We start from the raw sequence: 20870 nt of genomic DNA, 5'->3' as shown, positions 1-20870 counted from the left end.
CAAGCTGTAAAGAAAATGACTGGATGGAGGAATCGAAGTTAAGGTATCACTCCAAGGAAAAATCTTACCACACACGTCGACTTATATTAAATTTTTAAAAATATCATTATTTAAGTCCAACGCAATATTTGATAACATAACAATAAAAGCATTTCCATTGAATAGATTACTCTTGATTATTTAATCGCAATAAGTTTCAAATACAACAAGAGCACTCATATAGAGCTGACCTCTGCCAAGGCTAAAAATGTGTCACCTGCAAAATTAAATTAATCAACACATTTGAACTTCACTATCTTACTATCAATATGTTGTCAGGGCTGCGATTGGCTGGCAACCAGTTCAGGGTGTACCCCGCCTCCTGCCCGATGATAGCTGGGATAGGCTCCAGCACGCCCGCGACCCTAGTGAGGAGAAGCAGCTCAGAAAATGGATGGATGGATGGATGTTGTCAGGGATTTATTTTGACATTGGCATTGCAGTTGCATAAATAGACAAATGCTGCTCCCTACTGGCAGCAAAACAGAAAGACTGCTTCTCATTGTTCTGCATAATTTCATGGCCGTATTTCCAGTCACTAGATCACAATAAGACATTCATTTGAAAAGAAGTGAAATTTGCACATTCGCGGAAAAACACCTAAGAAAAGATTGTCATAGTATTCAAAATTCTGCTCCAGGTGAGGCTCGAACTCACAACCTCGGCATTGCTCTACAGAGTACTGTCATATAAGTACCGCGCGCTAACCGATTGCGCCACTGGAGCTCGGCTAATGTTGCTAGCAGATTGGTTTATAAACAGTATCAACAGTAGTATGGTAGGTTGTTACGTAAGCATCGGCGTTTTGTGTCTAAACGGAAGTCCCGCCTTGCTGTGACGTCGCTCTGTATGAAAAAGTGTGAAAACAATAATGTTCAACGTGTGCCTGTCATATTCTACAGTTGTTGTTGTTTTTTTTATTATTTCTCAAGATCTGTATTGAAGGTTTGATATAGACACACACACATATATGGGCGATTGGTATATAATGAAATGCATATCATGCATATCAAGCAAATCTAAACGATACAAGATTCATTGTTTTGTTTGTAAAGAACAAAAACAAAATCAAACACAAAAGGCACGGTAATCGACCTATTCGTAAACTACTGATTATGAAGAAAATAATGAAAAATTGCCTTGAAAAAGCCAGCATTTACCAAACAGAAATAATTTGGGTAATCCTAACTGACCTAAAAAGGGAAAAATTTAGTCCGATTTCATGTCTGACAGTGAGAAATAAATGTGTATGTTTCTTTTTATAGTGTATGTAAACATCTGGTTAAGAATGTAGTTTTGCTGTGCCTCAAGTTAAATAGTAACAACTATTTGACGTACTTATGATGTAATATTTGGTAACTAGGACAGCAGGCAGCATTATCAGCATGACAGTCACAATGGCATCCACGTTGTCGGTCACCTAACAGGGACGATCCAAAACACAGAACATCAGGCTCAACTGGTCTTTAAAGGTCCCCTTACATCGGAATCCACATTTTTTTTCTAGTTTTGTGCATAACATAGGTCAAAACGAGTCTGTGACACGGTTTAAATTTGACATCTATGCAGTTTGTCGACTGAATGTGACAGTCAATAAACGGCCCTATTCAGACCCTTTGCTGTGACACATATATAACTGGTGCTGTCCATTTCTTCTGATCATCCTTGAGATGGTTCTACACCTTTATTGGAGTCCAGCTGTGTTTGATTATACTGATTGAACATGATTAGGAAAGCCACACACCTGTCTGTATAAGACCTTACAGCTCACAGTGCATGTCAGAACAAATGAGGTCAAAGGAACTGTCTGAAGAGCTCAGAGACAGAATTGTGGCAAGGCACAGATCTGGCCAAGGTTACAAAAAACATTTCTGCTGCACTTAAGGTTCCCAAGAGCACAGTGGCCTCCATAATCTTGAAATGGAAGACGTTTGGGATGACCGGAACCCTTCCTAGAGCTGACCGTCCGCCCGAACTGAGCAATCGGGGGAGAAGAGCCTTGGTGAGAGAGGTAAAGAAGAACCCAAAGATCACTGTGGCTGAGCTCCACAGATGCAGTCGGGAGATGGGAGAATGTTCTAGAAAGTCAACCATCACTGCAGCCCTCCACCAGTTGGGGCTTTAGGGCAGAGTGGCCCGACGGAAGCCTCTCCTCAGTGCAAGACACGTGATAGCCCGCAAGGAGTTTGCTAAAAAAAAAAAAAACACCTGCAGGACTCCAAGATGGTGAGAAATAAGATTCTCTGGTCTGATGAAACCAAGATAGAAATTGTTGGCCTTAATTCTAAGTGGCATGTGTGGAGAAAACCAGGCACTGCTCATCACCTGTCCAATACAGTCCCAACATTGAAGTATGGTGGTGGCATCATCATGCCTGTGGGGGTGTTTTTCAGCTGCAGGGACAGGATGACTGGCTGCAATCAAAGAAAAGATCAATGCGGCCAACTACAGGGATATCCTGGACGAAAACCTTCTCCAGAGCGCTCAGGACCTCAGACTGGGCCGAAGGTTCACCTTCCAACAAGACAATGATCCTAAGCACACAGCTAAAATAACGAAGGAGTGGCTTCAGAACAACTTCGTGACTGTTCTTGAATGGCCCAACCAGAGCCCTGACTTAAACCCAATTGAGCATATCTGGATGAACCTGAAAATGGCTGTCCACCAACGTTCACCATCCAACCTGACAGAACTGGAGAGGATCTGAGCAAAGGGTCTGAATACTTATGCTGTGTGATATTTCTGTTTTTCTTTTTTAAAAAAGCTGCAAAAATTTCAACAATTCCATTTTTTCTGTCAATATGGGGTGCTGTGTGTACATTAATAAGGGGGGGAATGAACTTAAATGCTTTTAGCAAATGGCTGCAATATAACAAAGAGTGGAATTATTTAAGGTCTGAATAGTTTCCGTACCCACTGTACATGTCTAATAATATTTAGAAATCCGACTGTGTCAAATCGCAGGTGAAAAAGACTAACTAGAATAACTTGAAAATTGCCATTTTGAGCATTTCCAACCAAAATTATCATGCAAACCCAATATAAAAAAATATATATATATCATAAAAATAAAAAATAAAAAACTGTTGGAAGTGGACCTTTAACCTCTTGGAATGCTCACACTTTTACAGATTGTTTTTGCTCTCATGAGTTGACAAACTGTATCGCGTCATCTAATGAGACAGCGCGCTACACCACTGGAGATGGTGAGAACATTGCTGGTGCCCACATTGTTCATACAGTCGCAAACATCCAGATGGTGGTGACAGTGACGGTGGCCTCTATTTGGTTGAAAGAAATGTTCATGTTTTCTTTGAAGGTCCCTGAAGCTATGTGAGAAGTGATGGTTAGGTGCAGCTCAAAGTAAGATGTGAGTGTGGAAGAAGAGTTTTAAGTACTTTATTTACGCTTAACATTCACAGCTACATACTCCAATAGATAACCAGTTATGTGAACCCCAGGAAAATGTTATCATCAATGACCACCTTCAACTCAACCACAGGGACAGACATAATGTAATACTACATGCTAATGCTACTGGCAATTGCTTCAAAGAGAATATAATCAACACATTTTACGACTGTATTTTTTCAGTAATTTACAGATATTTTTGATCTGGGGTACTGTATATATATTGAGAACAATATCAGATAGTGGCGGCACGGTGGACGTCAGCCTCACAGTTCTGAGGACCGGGGTTCAATCCCCGGCACCACCTGTGTGGAGTTTGCATGTTCTCCCCGCGCCTGCATGGGTATTCTCCGGGCACTCCGGTTTCCTCCCACATCCCAAAAACATGCATTAATTGAAGACTCTAAATTGCCCGTAGGTGTGACTGTGAGTGTGAATGGTTGTTTGTTTGTATGTATGCCGCTTATCCTCAGTAGGGTCACGGGAGTGCTGGAGCCTATCCCAGCTATATTCGGGCAGGAGACGGGGTACACCCTGAACTGTGAGGCAGACACTCTAACCAGTCCCCCACTGTGCCGCTTAAATAGGGAACCGGTTATCCATCCATCCATTTTCTGAGCCGCTTCTCCTCACTAGGGGCGTGCTGGAGCCTATCCCAGCTGTCATCGGGCAGGAGGCGGGGTACACCCTGAACTGGTTGCCAGCCAATCGCAGGGCACATAGAAACAAACAACCATTCGCACTCACAGTCATGCCTACGGGCAATTTAGAGTCTCCAATTCATGCATGTTTTTGGGATGTGGGAGGAAACCGGAGTGCCCGGAGAAAACCCACGCAGGCACAGGGAGAACATGCAAACTCCACACAGGCGGGGACGGGGATTGAACCCCGCACCTCAGAACTGTGAGGCTGACGCTCTAACGGTTAGAGTCTAACCAGTCGGCCACCGTGCCGCTTAAATAGGGAACCGGTTATACTTATTTAATATATAACAATGAATCAGCTGTCGGGAATCTCTTGACAAAACCTGGAAAACTGGTTAGCAGGCTTCCTGTGTAATAACCAGCAAAACAATGGATTGATGACATGACAGTTTGACCCCAAACTTGCTAAAAAAGAAAAAAGGAAACATTTTCTTCATGGCTCGTATTTTCGTAATTTATTTATACAAATACGATACGTTATATGTAAACACAAACAAAGCCTAAACATTGGACACAGTATTGTCATATTTGGTAGATCTGTGGTGATATCTTGTGTTAAAAAAAAAAAAAAAAGACAATGTGTCATGTGACATGTTTAAGCTGCTATGAGTGCTTTGTCAAGGTCTCCTAGCCATTACATGAGCAAAAAGGAAGTGCTTCGACTTCTTTTGCCAAATGCAGAAGTAGGTTTCGTATATACCCGATTAGTATTTTAATAAATAAATGACACGTCTGATTGATTCTTTATGGGGGTAATGTATTTATGGTCCTCCACTGTGATCGGAGATGTGGAGTGGTATTACATTTACATATAAATATAGACAAATTATCGTAACACAATGTACGGTACATCAGATCATTATTATCATTACAGGATATTAGTATTCAGGTCAAAAAGTTATCAAATATAAATAATTGGACCTAAACATGCAAAGACAGGAGCTTGGTTTATGCTGAGACTATACTATCTTTATTATGATTGATTCTCCAATGTCACACAAAGTTGACGCGAATGTAACACAAAGGTCGCTTATGGTGACATAAGGTTCACATGGTACTAGGCAGACATCTGAGAACAGAAGTCTGGTTCAGTGGGTTCCTTGGGCTCCTCGTTACAGTTGGACGTGAGGATGGAGCAGGCAGCACAGCTGCAGCTCAGCGCCACAGGATACTTGACCACAGGGTCCACGCCTGGCAGGCAGTCAGACAGCTCAAACTGTTGGTGGCGCACACGCTCATACATACACACCTGAGGCTCTTCACTGGGGAAGCCATAGAAGATCGGGTACTGCATGGAGGAGAACCGATACAACATTGTTATGTTATGCAGTTGTCTTTCGGGGGGGACACTTAGGGAACGTTACCTCAGTGGCGCAGTATCCAGAACAGATGGTCGTCTCCACGAGGTGACACGAGAGACATCCTTCTTTCTCCAGGCTCACGTTTTGGTGGGTAAGGTGACAGCTTGGCAGCATATTGGATGCTGAGCATGATGCCAACAATTACACAGTGACGCAACAATATTGCACATCACACTCATGGTTCTTAAACATAGGGTGAGCTGCAAGTGTCAACTAGAGCCTATGTCAGCTATCTTCGGGCAAGAGGCGGGGTACAGCCTGAACTGGTTCCCAGCCAATCGCAGGGCACATATAAACAAACAACCATTCATACTCACATTCACACCTACGGGCAATTTAGAGTCTTCAGTCAACCTACCACGCATGCTTTTGGGATGTGGGAGGAAACCGGAGGACCTGGGAAAAACCCACGCAGGCACGGGAGAGAACATGCAAACTCCACACAGGCGGGGATGGGATTTGAACCCCAGGCAGATGTGCTCACCAGTTGGCCACTGTGCCACCTTCCATTTTCCTATTCCTATATTTTTTTATATATTTTAAAAAATATATTTTTCCTATATTTTCACATGGTAAATTGAAACGTACAAAATTATGAATTGATGCTGTGAAATGAAGTAGTATGAGAAGAATATATGTTGTAACGATGGCGAAAGCCTTGCTACTCCCAGCATGCTTTGCGGTGCCCATTTGTACATACATTTACAAATGGGGGAAAAAAGCAACGTTTAGCTACAATAGTTGTAGCTTGTGAATGGCTATGTATTAGCGGGCACCAGCCTCTTTCCGAGGAGTGATGTAAATGGAATCGCTCGCTATCTCTACTGTCCAAGCTATGTCCAAACTCTGCTGTCAACACTGTCCAAACTCTTATCAGCCTATACAAACTAGACAGTCTTCATCCAAACTGAGCAACTCTATATAAAACTCTATATAAAAAACACACACACATTTTGAATGGAGCCTGCATGAGGGCTTTAGATTGCTGTCAAACCTCGCGGCAAACCCTGAAGCGCTTCCCGAATTGGACACGTGGTACAGCCGGGCAGCGAGGCTTTGGACGACATCACTTCCGGATCCGCCCCTAAATGAAACAAGCCTCGATACGTGCTTTACGGAAACGCCCCCTTCATTACTCCAACCACGCCTCGAAGACTCGGCACATCTCGTAACATCACTAATATATATATGTATAGCATGCCCGCGACACTAGTGAGGATAAGTAGTATTTGATATAGTTATTGAATAAAAATCAAACCTGAGTCACTCGATTAAACCAATACTGTGTACAGTTAATATTTGAATGGGCCCGAGGCCACTTTGTAGAGGAAAAGTCGGACCCAGATGAAAAAAATGGGTAAGAACCCCTGTGCTACATTAAATAACACAGTGACACAACACAACACACCACATGACACAATAACACTGAATTCACACAAAATACCTGCAGGGTTCATCCACCACACTCCACAGGCCACCAAAAACAAGGTCACCATCTGAAGGGGCATGACTCCACAGACCTACACACCCAACAAGATCACGTTGTGGTAACAAATGTCACCCATAAATTCATATACATATAATCTCCAAGACAATAATCCATCCATTTTTTGCAGCTTATCCTGTTTAGGGTCACAGGTGAGCTGGAGGCTGGAGGCTATTGCAGCTGCCTGGGTAATCAAACATATCAGCCCCATTCTGTGTTTTCTCATTTGCTATATAAAATTAGGGCTCTGAATTTCAAAATAAGAGAAAGTAAATAAAAAGAAAATATTATTTCTTCAAATAAAGTGCTTAACTCCAGAATAATTATTTGAAAAAAAATTAACAAAATACAGATAATACGTCATGTTTTGATCATATGGGTAGAAAAAAAATCATGCATTGTAAAAATGTATTATACATAAGTAGAAGGGTTTTCCAGAATTTTGAGGTCAACTTTGGGGGTGCGTATAATACATGGGTGCGCATTATACACGAGAAATTATGGTACGAGAAAAAGTTGGTTTGGCAAAATACGGGACCTTTACGTTAACCTTACACAAGATGTTTACTGAGCAATTAAATTCAAAGTCAGCGCTGGAGAATACTAGGAACATAAAATTCAAAGTCAGCGCTAGAGAATACTAGGAACATAAAGGCAAAAATCTTTCACAGCATTATGACAGCACAGTCTATGAATTAATTGGATAGTCTTAATGATCTAATGGAGAAGCCATTAGATCATGTAAGAAGCATGAAGCAAGCGTGGCTTACCTGTGTGTGTCTTGTGAATTATGGGGTTACCTGTTCACTTTTATAACCTCTGAGGAGGGTGCTGGAACGCCAGCCTTTTTGGCTTTGGCTTGATGCCCTTTTGTCAATGTTGTGTGTGTGTGTGTGTGTGTGTGTGTGTGTGTCTGTCCGTGTGTGTGTGTTCATGTGGGTTCGTGTGTGTGTGTGTGCGTGCGTGCTGCGTGCATGTGTGTGTGTGTAAGCCTGTCTGTTGCCGTTCAACAATAAAATATTATATATATATTATTTATATATATTATAAAGAATATTTATTTAGATCATTGGTGCCGGCATATCTGCCTCACAGTTCTGGGGACCGGGGTTCAAATCCCAGCGCCGCCTGTGTGGAGTTTGCATGTTTGCATGGATGGCTTTTCTCCAGGCACTCTGTTTTCCTCCCACATCCCAAAAGTGTGCGTGGTAGGTTGATTGGAGAATCTAAATTGCCCATAGGTGTGATTGTGAGTGTGAATGGTTGTTTGTTTCTGTGTGCCCTGCGATTGGCTGGCGACCGGTTCCGGGTATACCCTGCCTCCCGGCCGAAGATAGCTGGGATAGGCTCCAGCACGCCCACTACCCTAGTGAGGATAAGTGGTAAAGGAAATGGATGGATGGATGGATAGATCATTGGTTCTCAAACTTTTAACCCCATGTAACACCTCAAATAAAATTTAGCTCTCCAGTTCCGCCATTATGATCCTGAGGCCTTCGCAGTCCAGCTGAGAAGAATATATTTGTTAAGTCACTGTGCACATTATGCACAATTTGAGCATTTAATTGTATGATTGTTTTGCTTATCACTACAGAAAGCACACTAGCGGTAAGTGCCCTTTTGTTCTTTTATTCAAGTTGGAGAAAGTGGGGCTCACCATCTTCTAACATAAAGATCTTCATGATTGTGTGTCTCACGTTTTTTGTTTGTACCATCCTGTTTCAAACGCTCCACCGTCATAAAAAAGGACAAACTCCGACTGCAACGGACAATCAAAACTGCTGAAAAGATTGTCGGTACCCCCCTACCATCCCTTGAGGACTTGGATGCTGCCAGAACTAAGACAAGAGCATGCTAAATCCTCTTGGACCTTCCATATCCTGGTCACTACCTCTTCCAGCTCCTTCCCTCAGGTAGGCGCTATCGATCAAACTAAAACAAGCAGACAATCCAACAGCTTCTTCCCTCTTGTCATTAACTTCTTAAACAGTTAACTTACAATTCCATTGCAACATGCTGCCAATTTTGTTTTGAGATTGTTGTCACATCACTGTGGTGCCAATTATACATTACTCGTGCACTCACTTTAGTAGTCTCACCACTCTGCACTATTTGCATATCTTGTGTTGACCAATACAGGCCACTCATGTCCTTGAGTTGCATCTGCGCCATTTGCACAATTGACATTGTCCCAGATTATCGCACTACTCGTCACTTTAAACTGCATCAATTTCTTGAATTCTGTGCACCCTTCGCACAGGTCATTGCACAGGTCTATTGTTCTATTAGTCATTTTAAACTGCTCTAATTGCTGAAGGACTGCATCTTTTTGCACAATTGTCAAAAAAAAAAAAAAAAAGTACCGGTATTATCACATTACTGGTAACCTTTTATTGCTCACTGACTGTGTGTGTGTGTGTTTTTTTTTTTTTTTTTTTTTTTTTAAATGTCTTCCATCCATCCATTGTCAACACCGCTTATCCTGGTTAGGGTCGCGGGGCGCTGGAGCCTATCCCAGCTGACTTCGGTCGAAAGGCGGACTACACCCTGAACTGGTCGCCAGTCAGTCGCAGGGCACATATAGACACAGACAACCATTCGCACTCACATTCACACCGTCACTTTTTTAAATGTCTTTATGTCTCAAAAGTATTTTCTGTCAATTGACCGTCTGTTGTCGTACTAGAGCGGCTCCAACTACCGGAGACAAATTCCTTGTGTGTTTTTGACATACTTGGCAAATAAAGATGATTCTGATTCAAATTCTGATTCTAATAACATATGAACAACATAGATGTGTGGGCAAGCAAAAGGCGTGCACATTTGCTATAAACTGCCATTCCCGATGTCTATAACGTTCTCTCATTCTCTTCATTTGCCTGCAGGGCTTATCGGAATTTCTTTGTAACTTATCCCTAGACTAAAATTAAATTAAATCACACTATTCTAGCCTTTGTCTTTAGCCTGACCGTTACCTAAATCTTACCATTTTAGCGAAGACGCGTTCATTGATTGATTGATTGATTCATTTAACACAAATTTAACAGAAGTTACAGTCATTGTACAACGTAATAGAAAGAAAGTTGTTTTTGTTTTGGAAGGAAATTGAAAACATTTGCTTAACAAGCTATGTCAAGGGCACAAGTTAGTATACCTATTTCTTGCTATGTATATAGTGACAACTATTTAGGTACACCCCACAACCTCCATGTATTGTCTGGACCTCTGCAAACATCAACTCTTGTGCCATCTAATAAGCCAGTAGAAGGCCAAGCAGGAAGACACCAGTCACACATGTAATTTCAGCATATATACAGACTGCTCCTCCAAAGTTCTCTGCACAGCCCTGTGTGTGTGGGTGTCGGAAACAGTAACAAACAAGAAAGGTCAATCTACTCTGGAGTGGGATTTATTTACCTGACAGCCTGTGGTTGGATGGCAACATAGATCTGCTTTCATTGATTACCAGAAGGCTTCGCTTCTTTGGGATTTAATGTGGATTACGTTAATGGGATGAATGGACTATATGTTTAATCATTTAATTCCTTTTCCTCCATGGATCATTTGATATGTTTTCCACTTTCCATCTCACAGGTGTATCTCTCTCTAGCTCCTTCTCCATGCCTTCAATTTTGTCATCCAACACTAGACCTTTTCTATCTTTCCATCCATCCATCCATCCATCCATTTTCTTCCATTCATACAATGTCAGGTCGAGGGGGCAGTAATCTTAGCAGGGAAGTTCAGACTTCACTCTCCTCAGCCACTTGGTCCAGCTCTTCCGGGGGAATCCCGAGAGGTTCCAACACCAGCCGAGTGATATAGCTAGTGTCCAGCGTGTCCTGGGTCTTCCCCGGGGCCGGTGGATCGTGCCCAGGACACCTGACCAGTGAGGCGGCCCAGGAGGCATCCTAAACAGAGTTACCTCATCCAGCTCCTCTCAATGCAGAGGAGCGGTAGCTCGACTCGAGGAGCAGCAGCTCGACTCTGAGCCCTTCCCAGATACTGTAACTGAGCTTCTCACCCAATCTCTATAATGGGAGGAAAAAAGTATGTGAACCCTTTGGATTTTCTTTTTTTTCCTGCATAAATTGGTCATCAAATGTGGTCTAATCTTCATGTAAATCACAAGAACAAACTGCTTAAACCAGGGGTGTGAAACTCATTTTTGCTGCGGGCCACATTGTATTTATGGTTACCCTCGGAGGGCCGTCACGAGCGTGAACACATATACAGTAAATGTACCATTGCCTCATGTTGTTACATATACACAAAAAAATCGATGAATAACTATATTTGAAACCAGAAGCCAGTAAAAAGTTGTTAATTCAGTTTATTTTGAAATGGAAATTGGTAATAAAAATGTTTGCAATCAACGTTATATAAAACGGAAGACGATTTGCAATGTTGTTATTGTAGCAAGAAACATGAAGTCGACGCACTTGATTTGCTTTCGCGGGCCACATAAATTGATGTGGCGGGCCGGATGTGGCCCCCGGGCCTTGAGTTTGACACCAGTGGCTTAAACTAACATAGCACAAAAAATTCATTTGATGTTTTTTTTTCATTTTATTTTTTTAAATAACGTAGTACATGGCGTAAAAAGTAAATGAATAATTGGATTTTAAAAAATGGTTGACCCTCCTTTGGCAATAATGAATTCAACCAAACATTTCCTGTAGTTGCAGATCAGACGTGCACTACAATCAAGATGAATTTCGGACCATTCCTCTTGACAAAACTGTTGCAGTTCAGTAAGATTCCTGGGATGTCTGATATGAATAGCTCTCTTGAGGTCATGCCACAGCATCTCAGTTGGGTTGAGGTCAGTACTTTATATATGAACTTTTACAAAGCTGGAAAACATTACAAAAATATCTCTAGAAGTCTTGACGTTTATCAGAATGGAGAATGTTTAGTACTGTTGCTTCTCTTCCAAGGTGTGTGCTGTAAAGATGATTGCAAGAGCACAGCACAGAATGCTCAGTCAGGTGTCATGATTCATGCCCTGCAGTTCCTCTTATGGAGCTTGGGTGGCGCCTTGCACCTTGTCTCTCCCTCTCCCCCTCTTTCTCCCCAGCAATCAGCATCACCTGTGCAGCGCACCTGTCTTCAAGCAGCACTGATTACTGCCTGCATTTAAGCCTGTCAAGGCCAGCAAGCCTTCACCTGAGTATTGACACTTGTCTGTGACTCACTGGCCGACACTAGTACTTTCAGATTTTTTGTGGTACGCAAGTAACTATTTGATGACCTGCATCTGTACTTACCCGTCTCCAGTGTTCCTTCCATCCCTTCACTGCCTCGCTGTCTGCTCCAGCCATGCTAGCAAGCCAGACCACCTGCTCACATTCCCGCTACCTGCTCACTGCTTGTCCCGACGGTCCACAATCGCACCTTGGATATCCTTACCCTGTGTCAACCCACAATAAACCACTCTAAATCTACTCCCTCCGCCTGAGTCTGCTCTTGGGTCCAATCCAACTCACATCTGACTTCGCATCATGATAGAATACTCAGGCCATAACAAACCCAGCGACTGCAGAAGCGTTGGGGGAAGCGCTCGCCCACCAGGGCGCCCATATCGGCTGACAAGATAAAGCCCCCTGCGAGATCATCGATTCCCTGAACACTCTCATGCAGCAAGTTTCTCTCCTGTCCTCCCAGAGCCGCCTCAGCAACCCTCCCGTGAGTAGTCTTCCCGAGCCCGTAGCCGCCACTCAACCCCTCCTCCCGTATAAAAATCCACATGTTCCTCCTCCCGAAACTTACTCGGGGGACCTTGGTTCATGTAATCAATTTTTACTAAACTGCACTCTAGTTTTTGACCTACAACCACTGAGCTATCCAACTGACAGATCTAAGGTCACATACATTATCAACCTCCTGCGCGGTACAACTGCCAAATGGGCCACTGCGCTTTGGTATAATTCCTCTCCGGTAGTCACTTCACTAGACTCCTTTATGTCCGAACTCAAGAAAGTTTTCGATCACCCTGTTAACCCACCAGTAACATCTACCGATCTCTCCCGGGTTCCAGAAGATTATAATGATCTATCCCGCGTGTTTAGCAAGGACCTCGCCATCTCACCCCCACACCCCCCCACTATGGCTGCGCCATTGGCCTCTTGCCGGGAGCCACTCTTCACTGCAGCCACCTCTTTAATCTTTCCCGTCCCGAAAAAGAGGCGATGGAAAATTATGTCCGTGACTCCCTTGGTTCAGGATTCTTCCGGCTCTCTTCTTCCCCCGTGGGGGCTGGCTTCTTCTTCGTGGAAAAGAAAGATACCACTCTCCACCAATGCATTGATTTCTGAGGCCTCAATGACATGACGGTAGAAAACAAAGCACCACTGCCCCTCATCGACCCCTCTTTAGAACCACTCTGGGACGCCCAGATTTTCCCAAAATTGGATCTACGCAATGCATATCATCTCATCCACATTAGAGAAGGGGATGAATGGAAAACGTCTTCCAATATCCACTTGGACACTGGTCATTGCGTTTGGATTAACCAACGTCCCCGCCGTTTTTCAAACCTTCATGAATGACGTCCTCTGTGACATGCTGAACCGGTTCGTTTTCGTCTATCTAGACGACATACTCAGCGTCTCCCACTCCCCCGAAGAACATCCCCAGCATGTCGGTCAAGTCCTCAGTCTTCTTGAGAAACGCCTTTTCGTAAAACCTGAAAAATGCAAATTCTACCTCTCCTCCGTTCACCTCTTGGGATACATCATCGCCAAAGGACAGTTACAATCAGACCCAGCAAAGATCCAAGCAGTTGTCAACTGGCCCATTCCCTCCACCCACAAGGAGCTTCAACGTTTCCTAGGTTTCATCGGTGACTACAGCAAGGTTGCCATACCGCTCACCACTCTCACTCCACCACCTCACCTTTGCATTGGACCCCTGACGCATCGCAAGCATTCAAAAGCCACAAAGAACTGTTCACCAGTACTCCCATCCTGCGACACCCTGACCCCTGCCTCCAGTTCGTGGTGTAGGTTAACACCTCTGACACGGGAGCGGGAGCCGTTCTCTCCCACCGGGACCCAGTTTCCCAAAAACTTCATGCCTGTGCCTTTTTCTCCCGTCCCCTGTCTACATCCATGCGGAATTATGGGAACCGGGAACCGAGAGCTGCAGCCATCGTTTGGGTGCTGGAGGAGTGGAGGGACTGGTTGGAGGGGACCGTTACACCCTTTATTAATATGGACTGACCACAAAAAACTGTCTTATCTCCGTTCTGCCAAGTGGCTTAATCCCCGGCAAACTCGCTGGGCTTTATTTCTCAGTCGGTTCAATTTCTGCCTCTCCTTCCGCCCTGGTTCGCGTAATGGCAAGCCTGATGCCCTCTCCCGTATGTTTGCACCCCCCTCCAGTCCAGCAGAACCAGAATCCATCCTCCCTTCCTCGTGCTTCGTGGGAGCAGCCACTTGGAAGATCGAACAGGTGGTTAAAAAGGCTCAGAAGACTCACCTGGATCCCAAGACTGGACCACTTAACCGACTGTTCGTACCCGATTCCGCACACTCTGACGTCTTTCAGTGGGCCCACAACTCCAAGCTCACTTGTCATCCCGGCATCACCCGCACCATCCATTTCATCCAACAACACTTCTGGTGGCCCAGCCTAGCCAAAGACACACGTGAGTTTGTCCTAGCCTGCTCCATCTGTGCCCGAGGTAAGGCTTCACATCCAACCCCCAGGTGATCTGCTGCGCCCTTTACCCATTCCGAACCGTCCTCTGTCCCACATCTCCCTGGACTTGTCACCGGCCTACCTCCATCTGAAGGTAACACCATCATTCTCACCATTATTGACCAGTTCTCCAAGTGTGTTCACTATGTACCTCTTCCCAAATTGCGCTCTGCTTTTGAGACTGATAACCTTCTTGTCCTCCATGTGTTCAGACTTCATGGTATCCCTATTGACATTGTATTGGTCAGGGGTCCTCAGTTCTCATCCCAGGGTTGGAAGGTGCTCTGCAAGGCGGTGGGCACATCAGCCAGTTTGTCTTCCGGCTACCACCCCCAAACCAACGGCCAGACGGAGCGGCCAAATCAAAACCTGGAATCCGCTCTTCGTTTGCATTGCTGCTCGCCACCCTGCCTCCTGGTGCACCCTCTTCCCGTGGGTGGAATATGCCCACAACTCCCTCACCAGCTCTGCCACAGGGAGGACTCCCTTTATGGCATTTTATGGTTTCCAACCTCCGTTGTTTAAAGATCAAGAGCATACTGTGGCGGTTCCCGTGGTGAGGCAGCATCTACGACGGGTCCAGTCTGTGTGGAAGGATGTCAGGGCTGCTTTAACTTGGTCGACGGAGAAAAATAAGCAGTTGGCGGATCTTCATCGATCCCCTACTCCGGAATACAAAGTGGGTCAGATGGTTTCGCTCTCCTCCCGTGACCTCCTACTCCAAACAGAATCCCGTAAGCTCGCTATTCGCTACATTGGTCCATTCCCTATCACCAAACTCATTAATGCCTCCTTGGTTCAATTGAAACTCCCCCAATTCTTCAAGATCCATCCAATATTCCACATGCTTTCTCCACCCGTACCCTTAGCCCTCCGGCCGCCCCGTCCCCCCTCCCGCGGAACATCGATGACCATCCCGCCTTTACGGTGTTGCCCATCCTAGATGTACGGCCCCGGGGCAGGGAATTTCAATTATTGGTGGACTGGGAGGGATATGATCCTGAAAAACGATCCTGGATTTCATGCAATCTTATTTTGGATGACTCCCATATTAGGGACTTCTATGCCGCGCACCCTGGGAAGCCTGGTTTGACGCCTGGAGGCGTCTGTTGAGAGTGGGGTACTGTCATGACCTATGCCCTGCAGTTCCTCTTTTGGAGCTTGGGTGGCGTGTCTCCCCCACTTTCTCCCCAGCATTCAGCATCACCTGTCTTCAAGCAGCACTGATTACTGCTTGCATTTAAGCCTATCAAAGCCAGCAAGCCTTCGCCTGAGTATTGACACTTATCTGTGACTCACTGGCCGACGCTCGTACTTCCAGGTATTTTCTGGTATGAAAGTAACTATCCGACAACCCGCATCTGGACTCACCCGATTTTGTTCTCTTCCGTTTCCAGTGTTCCTCCCGTGCCTTCCCCGCCTCGCTGTCTGCTCTAGCCATGCTGCCAAGCCACACCACCTACTCACGTTCCTGCTTCCTACTCACTCTTTGTCCCGACAGTCCACCATTGCGCCTTGGATATGCTTACCCTGTGTCAACCTGCAATAAACCACTCTAAATCTACTCCCTTGGCCTCAGTCTGTTCATGGGTCCAATCCAACTCACATCTGACTCCGTGACATAAGGTAAAAAAAAAAAAAAAAAAAAAACGCTCGACTGTCAGTCGAAGACTTACAGAAATCACTGGTTCATGCCAAATCTCTGTTGACAAATCTAACATAGGTAAAACATTAAGCAAGAATGGGCTGATCGAAATTTTGCATTCCTGAAAAAAGGATTGTGGCTGAGCAAGGCGGCACATCACACACAGAGGGGCACATAGGGTAAAAAGTCGGACTCGCCTCCACACACAGCTTGGGCTCTGGTACCAGTCCTCTCGAGAGGGGTTGGACTCCCTTCCACTCTGGAGTTGCCCACGGTGAGAGGCGCCGAGCAGGTGTGGGTATACTTATACTTACTTATACTTGGGTATACTTGGGTATACTTGCCCCCTGGCTCGGCGCCTGTATGTTGGGGTTCACCCCGGTGGACGAGAGGGCCGCTTGTCTCGGACACTCGGGTGAAGAGAGGGGCAGAGTTGTCAACTGATCACCACCTGGTGGTGAGTTGGCTCCGATGGTGGGGGAAGATGCCGGTCCGACGTGGCAGTCCCAAACGTATTGTGAGGGTCTGCTGGGAACGTCTGGCAGAATCCCCTGTCAGAAGGAGTTTCAACTCCCACCTCCGACAGAACTTTGCTCATGTTCCGGGGGAGGCAGGGGACAACGAGTCCGAATGGACCATGTTCCACGCCTCCATTGCTGAGGCGGCCGACCGGAGCTGTGGCCGTAAGGTGGTCGGTGCCTGTCGTGGCGGCAATCCCCGAACCCGTTGGTGGACACCAACGGTGAGGGATGCCGTCAAGCTGAAGAAGGAGTCCTATTGGGCCTTTTTGGCCTGTGAGACTCCTGAGGCAGCTGATGGGTACCGGCTGGCCAAGCGGAATGCAGCTCTGGTGGTCGCTGAAGCAAAAATGGGGAGGAGTTCGGTAAGACCATGGAGAAAGACTTCCGGACGGCTTCGAGGAAATTCTGGTCCACCATCCGACGTCTCAGGAGAGGAAAGCAGTGCACCACCAACACTGTGTATAGTGGGGATGGGGCGCTCCTGACCTCGACTCGGGACGTTGTGAGTTGGTGGGGAGAATACTTCGAAGACGTCCTCAATTCCACCGTCACGCCTTCCCATGAGGAAGCAGAGTCTGGGTTCTCTGAGGCGGGCTCTCCTATCTCTGGGTTTGAGGTCACCGAGGTAGCTAAAAAGCTCCTCGGTGGCAGGGCCCCGGGGGTGGATGAGATTCGCCCGTAGTTCCTAAAGGCTCTGGATGTTGTGGGGCTGTCCTGGTTGACATGCCTCTGCAACATCGCATGGACATCGGGGACAGTGCCTCTTGATTGGGAGACTGGGGTGGTGGTCCCCCTTTTTAAGAAGGGGGACCGGAGGGTGTGTTCCAACTACAGGGGAATCACACTGCTCAGCCTCCCTGGTAAGGTCTATTCAGGGGTGCTGGAGAGGAGGGTCCGTCAGGAAGTCGAATCTCAGATTCAGGAGGAGCAGTGTGGTTTTCGTCCTGGCCGTGGAACAGTGGACCAGCTCTACACCTTCGGCAGGGTCCTCGAGGGTGCATGGGATTTTGCCCAACCAGTCTACATGTGTTTTGTGGACTTGGAGAAGGCGTTCGACCGTGTACCCCGGGGAGTCCTGTGGAGGGTGCTTCGGGATTATGGTGTACCGAACCTCCTGATACGGGCTGTTCGGTCCCTGTACGACTGGAGTCAGAGTTTGGTCCGCATATCCGGCAGTAAGTCGGACTCGTACCCGGTGAGGGTTGGACTCCGCCAAGGCTGCCCTTTGTCGCCGATTCTGTTCATAACTTTTATGGACAGAATTTTTAGGCGCAGCCAAGGTGTGTAGGGGGTCCGGTTTGGTGGCCTCAGTATTGCATCTCTGCTTTTTGCTGATGATGTGGTTCTGTTGGCTTCATCAAGCCGTGAGCTCCAACTCTCACTGGAGCAGTTCGCAGCCGAGTGTGAAGCGGGTGGGATGAGAATCAGCACCTCCAAATCTGAGACCATGGTCCTCAGTCGGAAAAGGGTGGCATGCCCTCTCCAGGTCAGGGATGAGATCCTGCCCCAAGTGGAGGAGTTCAAGTATCTTGGAGTCTTGTTCACGAGTGAGGGAAGAATGGAACGGGAGATCGACAGGCGGATCGGTGCAGCGTCTGCAGTGATGCGGACTTTGTATCGGTCCCTTGTGGTAAAGAAGGAGCTAAGCCGAAAGGCGAAGCTCTCAATTTACCGGTCGATCTTCGTTCCTACCCTCACCTATGGTACTTCATTTGGTCATGAGCTGTGGGTCGTGACCGAAAGAACAAGATCCCGGATACAAGCGGCCGAAATGAGTTTCCTCCGCAGGGTGTCCGGGCTCTCCCTTAGAGATAGGGTGAGAAGCTCGGTCATCCGGGAGGATCTCAGAGTAGAGCCGCTGCTCCTCCGCATTGAGAGGAGCCAGATGAGGTGGCTGGGGCATCTGATTCGGATGCCTCCCGGACGCCTCCCTGGTGAGGTGTTCCGGGCACGTCCCACCGGGAGGAGACCCCGGGGACGACCCAGGACACGCTGGAGAGACTACGTCCTTCGGCTGGCCTGGGAACGCCTCGGGATCCCCCTGGAAGAGCTGGATGAAGTGGCTGGGGAGAGGGAAGTCTGGGTGTCCCTGCTAAAGCTACTGCCCCCGCGACCCGACCCGGATAAGCGGTAGAAAATGGATGGATGGATGGATATATATATATGTGTGTGTGTGTGTGTGTATATATATATATATGGTTATATATATATATATATATATATATTATATATATATATATATATATATATATTACAATTTCATACTTTTTGTAATTAGATTACATAATCTTGTTACAACTCCCCAACACTGGCTCCAACTCCCCAAGATTTTTAACAGGGTAAGAGGTGCAGTGCAAAACTGTATGGCCGGGCAATGGATATATTAGCAAGTCTATTTCATCCAAATCAAACACAGATGTTAAAAGTGTTGCAACACTGAACACTGTTATAACGATTACATTGTATTTGTATCCGTTTGTGTGTGTTTCGTGTGGCAGACCGTGTTCCAGTAAACACTGAGCGGCGGGCCTCAGGGTCACATGATCAAGTGGCCCTCTATTGCCTCCAGACGTTGCAGCGCGCTGCATTGGACGCCGACGTAATCCTCACAAACGCCTGCAGAGTTGTACTTTTCAATAAAAGGCTCCGAACAGCGCCTGAGCGCGTGTTTAGCTCATAGCCTTGAGGAATTACGATTACTTTTGGATGATTAATTTTGTAAACTTGGGTAATCTTTAAAGATTTCTAGCGGAAATGGAAAGTTATAAGAAGTGATTCCGGTTCAATGGGAAGGTTTTGAACTGCTCTCTGGAAAGTGACCATTGTTGTAATCAGGTCGGGGCTGTTATTATTCCTACTTGCTGACCTTCTTAGTTTCCCCACAGCTTCGCAGCAGGAATAGAGCGCGCTTATTTTGATTGTAATGAAAGAAATGTCAAGGTAAGTTATATTAAGAAGTCTGTCTCCCAGCAATGGGCATTTTATTCGCGTTTAACAGTCCAAAAGAATAGGCTAAATGCTAGTGTTAGCATAGCTAACTGTCATAACAACAAGGCCTGTAGCCATCGATTGTTGGCTAGGCCGTTACATTGTGGTTTGTCTAACCCTTGTATAAACGAGGCCACGCGCTGTAGCGGCTTCACTTGACAAAATGCCCTGACAAAATGTCAAAACTCTTAGTCTGTCTAAAATGTGGTTAACAGGGCATTTCCACAGTATCAGGAAGCTAACGTTTATGCTCATGCTAAATTAGCCTGCTCGCGTTTCCAACCTGTTAGCGAGCTTTCTGCTATCGCTCGCTCCCTAAGAGCGAATGGTCAGTTGTGAAGTTGAAGTGTTCAACGGGCACGAAATGCGTAATATTGCCATGTATTGTGAAGAATAGTACGTATTTTATTGGCATTGATAGACCCGCCACCGTAAAATGTGCTGCAACACGTCAGAATTGTAAATGACTACTAAGCTAACCCAAAACGGTTTTAAAGTAATTTGGGAATTTTTAATCAATAACATACCCTTTGCTTGTTTCATGGGAATGAGGTGTAAATGTATTGGTTCGCCTCGTAGATTCTTACAAAAGTGTCATGTAAATGGAAAGTTATGATGTTGGGGAAAGTTGTAAATCAAATAATTTTCCAAGTAAACACGTGGAAAATATAGAGATTCTTACAATGATGGGGTTGGCACTCGGTTATGAAATCTCTTAGCCAGTGTGGCTAAACAGTATAAAAATCTCCTAGCCACACTTGTGTGTAGTTAGCCACAACCTAACGTGTTTTTTTGTGTATAAACCTTTAGCCACACTTAGCCAGTCATCGTCACTGGGGGTGTAAACCGATGAGCCTTGACGATGTGGGCCCAATTAAAACTACCTAGTCATCAATCAGGAGTAGGGCTGAACAATATGAGGAAAAAAATCTTAATTCTGAGGTTTTTCTTTTGTTTCGATGAAACAAATGTTGCGATTTTGATTTACCATGCGATTTTTCGGGAGGAAGT

The 20870-nt window shown here is 45.8% G+C and overlaps 2 protein-coding genes and 1 non-coding gene across 3 annotated transcripts in view; 1 reads left to right on the top strand and 2 right to left on the bottom strand.

Moving 5' to 3' along the window:
- Nucleotides 1-671: 671 nt before the first annotated feature.
- Nucleotides 672-765, bottom strand: trnai-uau (transfer RNA isoleucine (anticodon UAU)). The gene is made up of 2 exons: nt 728-765; nt 672-707 (listed from the first exon to the last, which is right to left on the bottom strand). It is a non-coding gene; the product is annotated as a tRNA-Ile (tRNA).
- Nucleotides 766-5211: 4446 nt separating this feature from the next.
- Nucleotides 5212-19658, bottom strand: LOC133410105 (gonadotropin subunit beta-2-like). The gene is made up of 4 exons (XM_061690862.1): nt 19372-19658; nt 6960-7035; nt 5519-5637; nt 5212-5442 (listed from the first exon to the last, which is right to left on the bottom strand). The coding sequence occupies exons 2-4, from the start codon at nt 7021-7023 to the stop codon at nt 5212-5214; spliced, it is 414 nt and encodes a 137-aa protein (XP_061546846.1). The 5' UTR covers nt 7024-7035; nt 19372-19658.
- papolg (poly(A) polymerase gamma) overlaps nt 19433-20870 on the top strand; it is a 34827-nt gene continuing 33389 nt past the window's right edge. The window contains exon 1 of the mRNA XM_061689563.1: nt 19433-19811. Coding sequence (XP_061545547.1) covers nt 19795-19811 — 17 coding nt within the window. The 5' untranslated portion in view covers nt 19433-19794. The remainder of the gene's footprint in view (nt 19812-20870) is intronic.

Source organism: Phycodurus eques, chromosome 11 (assembly GCF_024500275.1).
Source record: "Phycodurus eques isolate BA_2022a chromosome 11, UOR_Pequ_1.1, whole genome shotgun sequence".
Lineage (NCBI taxonomy): Eukaryota > Metazoa > Chordata > Actinopteri > Syngnathiformes > Syngnathidae > Phycodurus > Phycodurus eques.
Note: the sequence above shows the minus strand (reverse complement) of the source record. Positions and strands in the feature narration are given on the sequence as shown.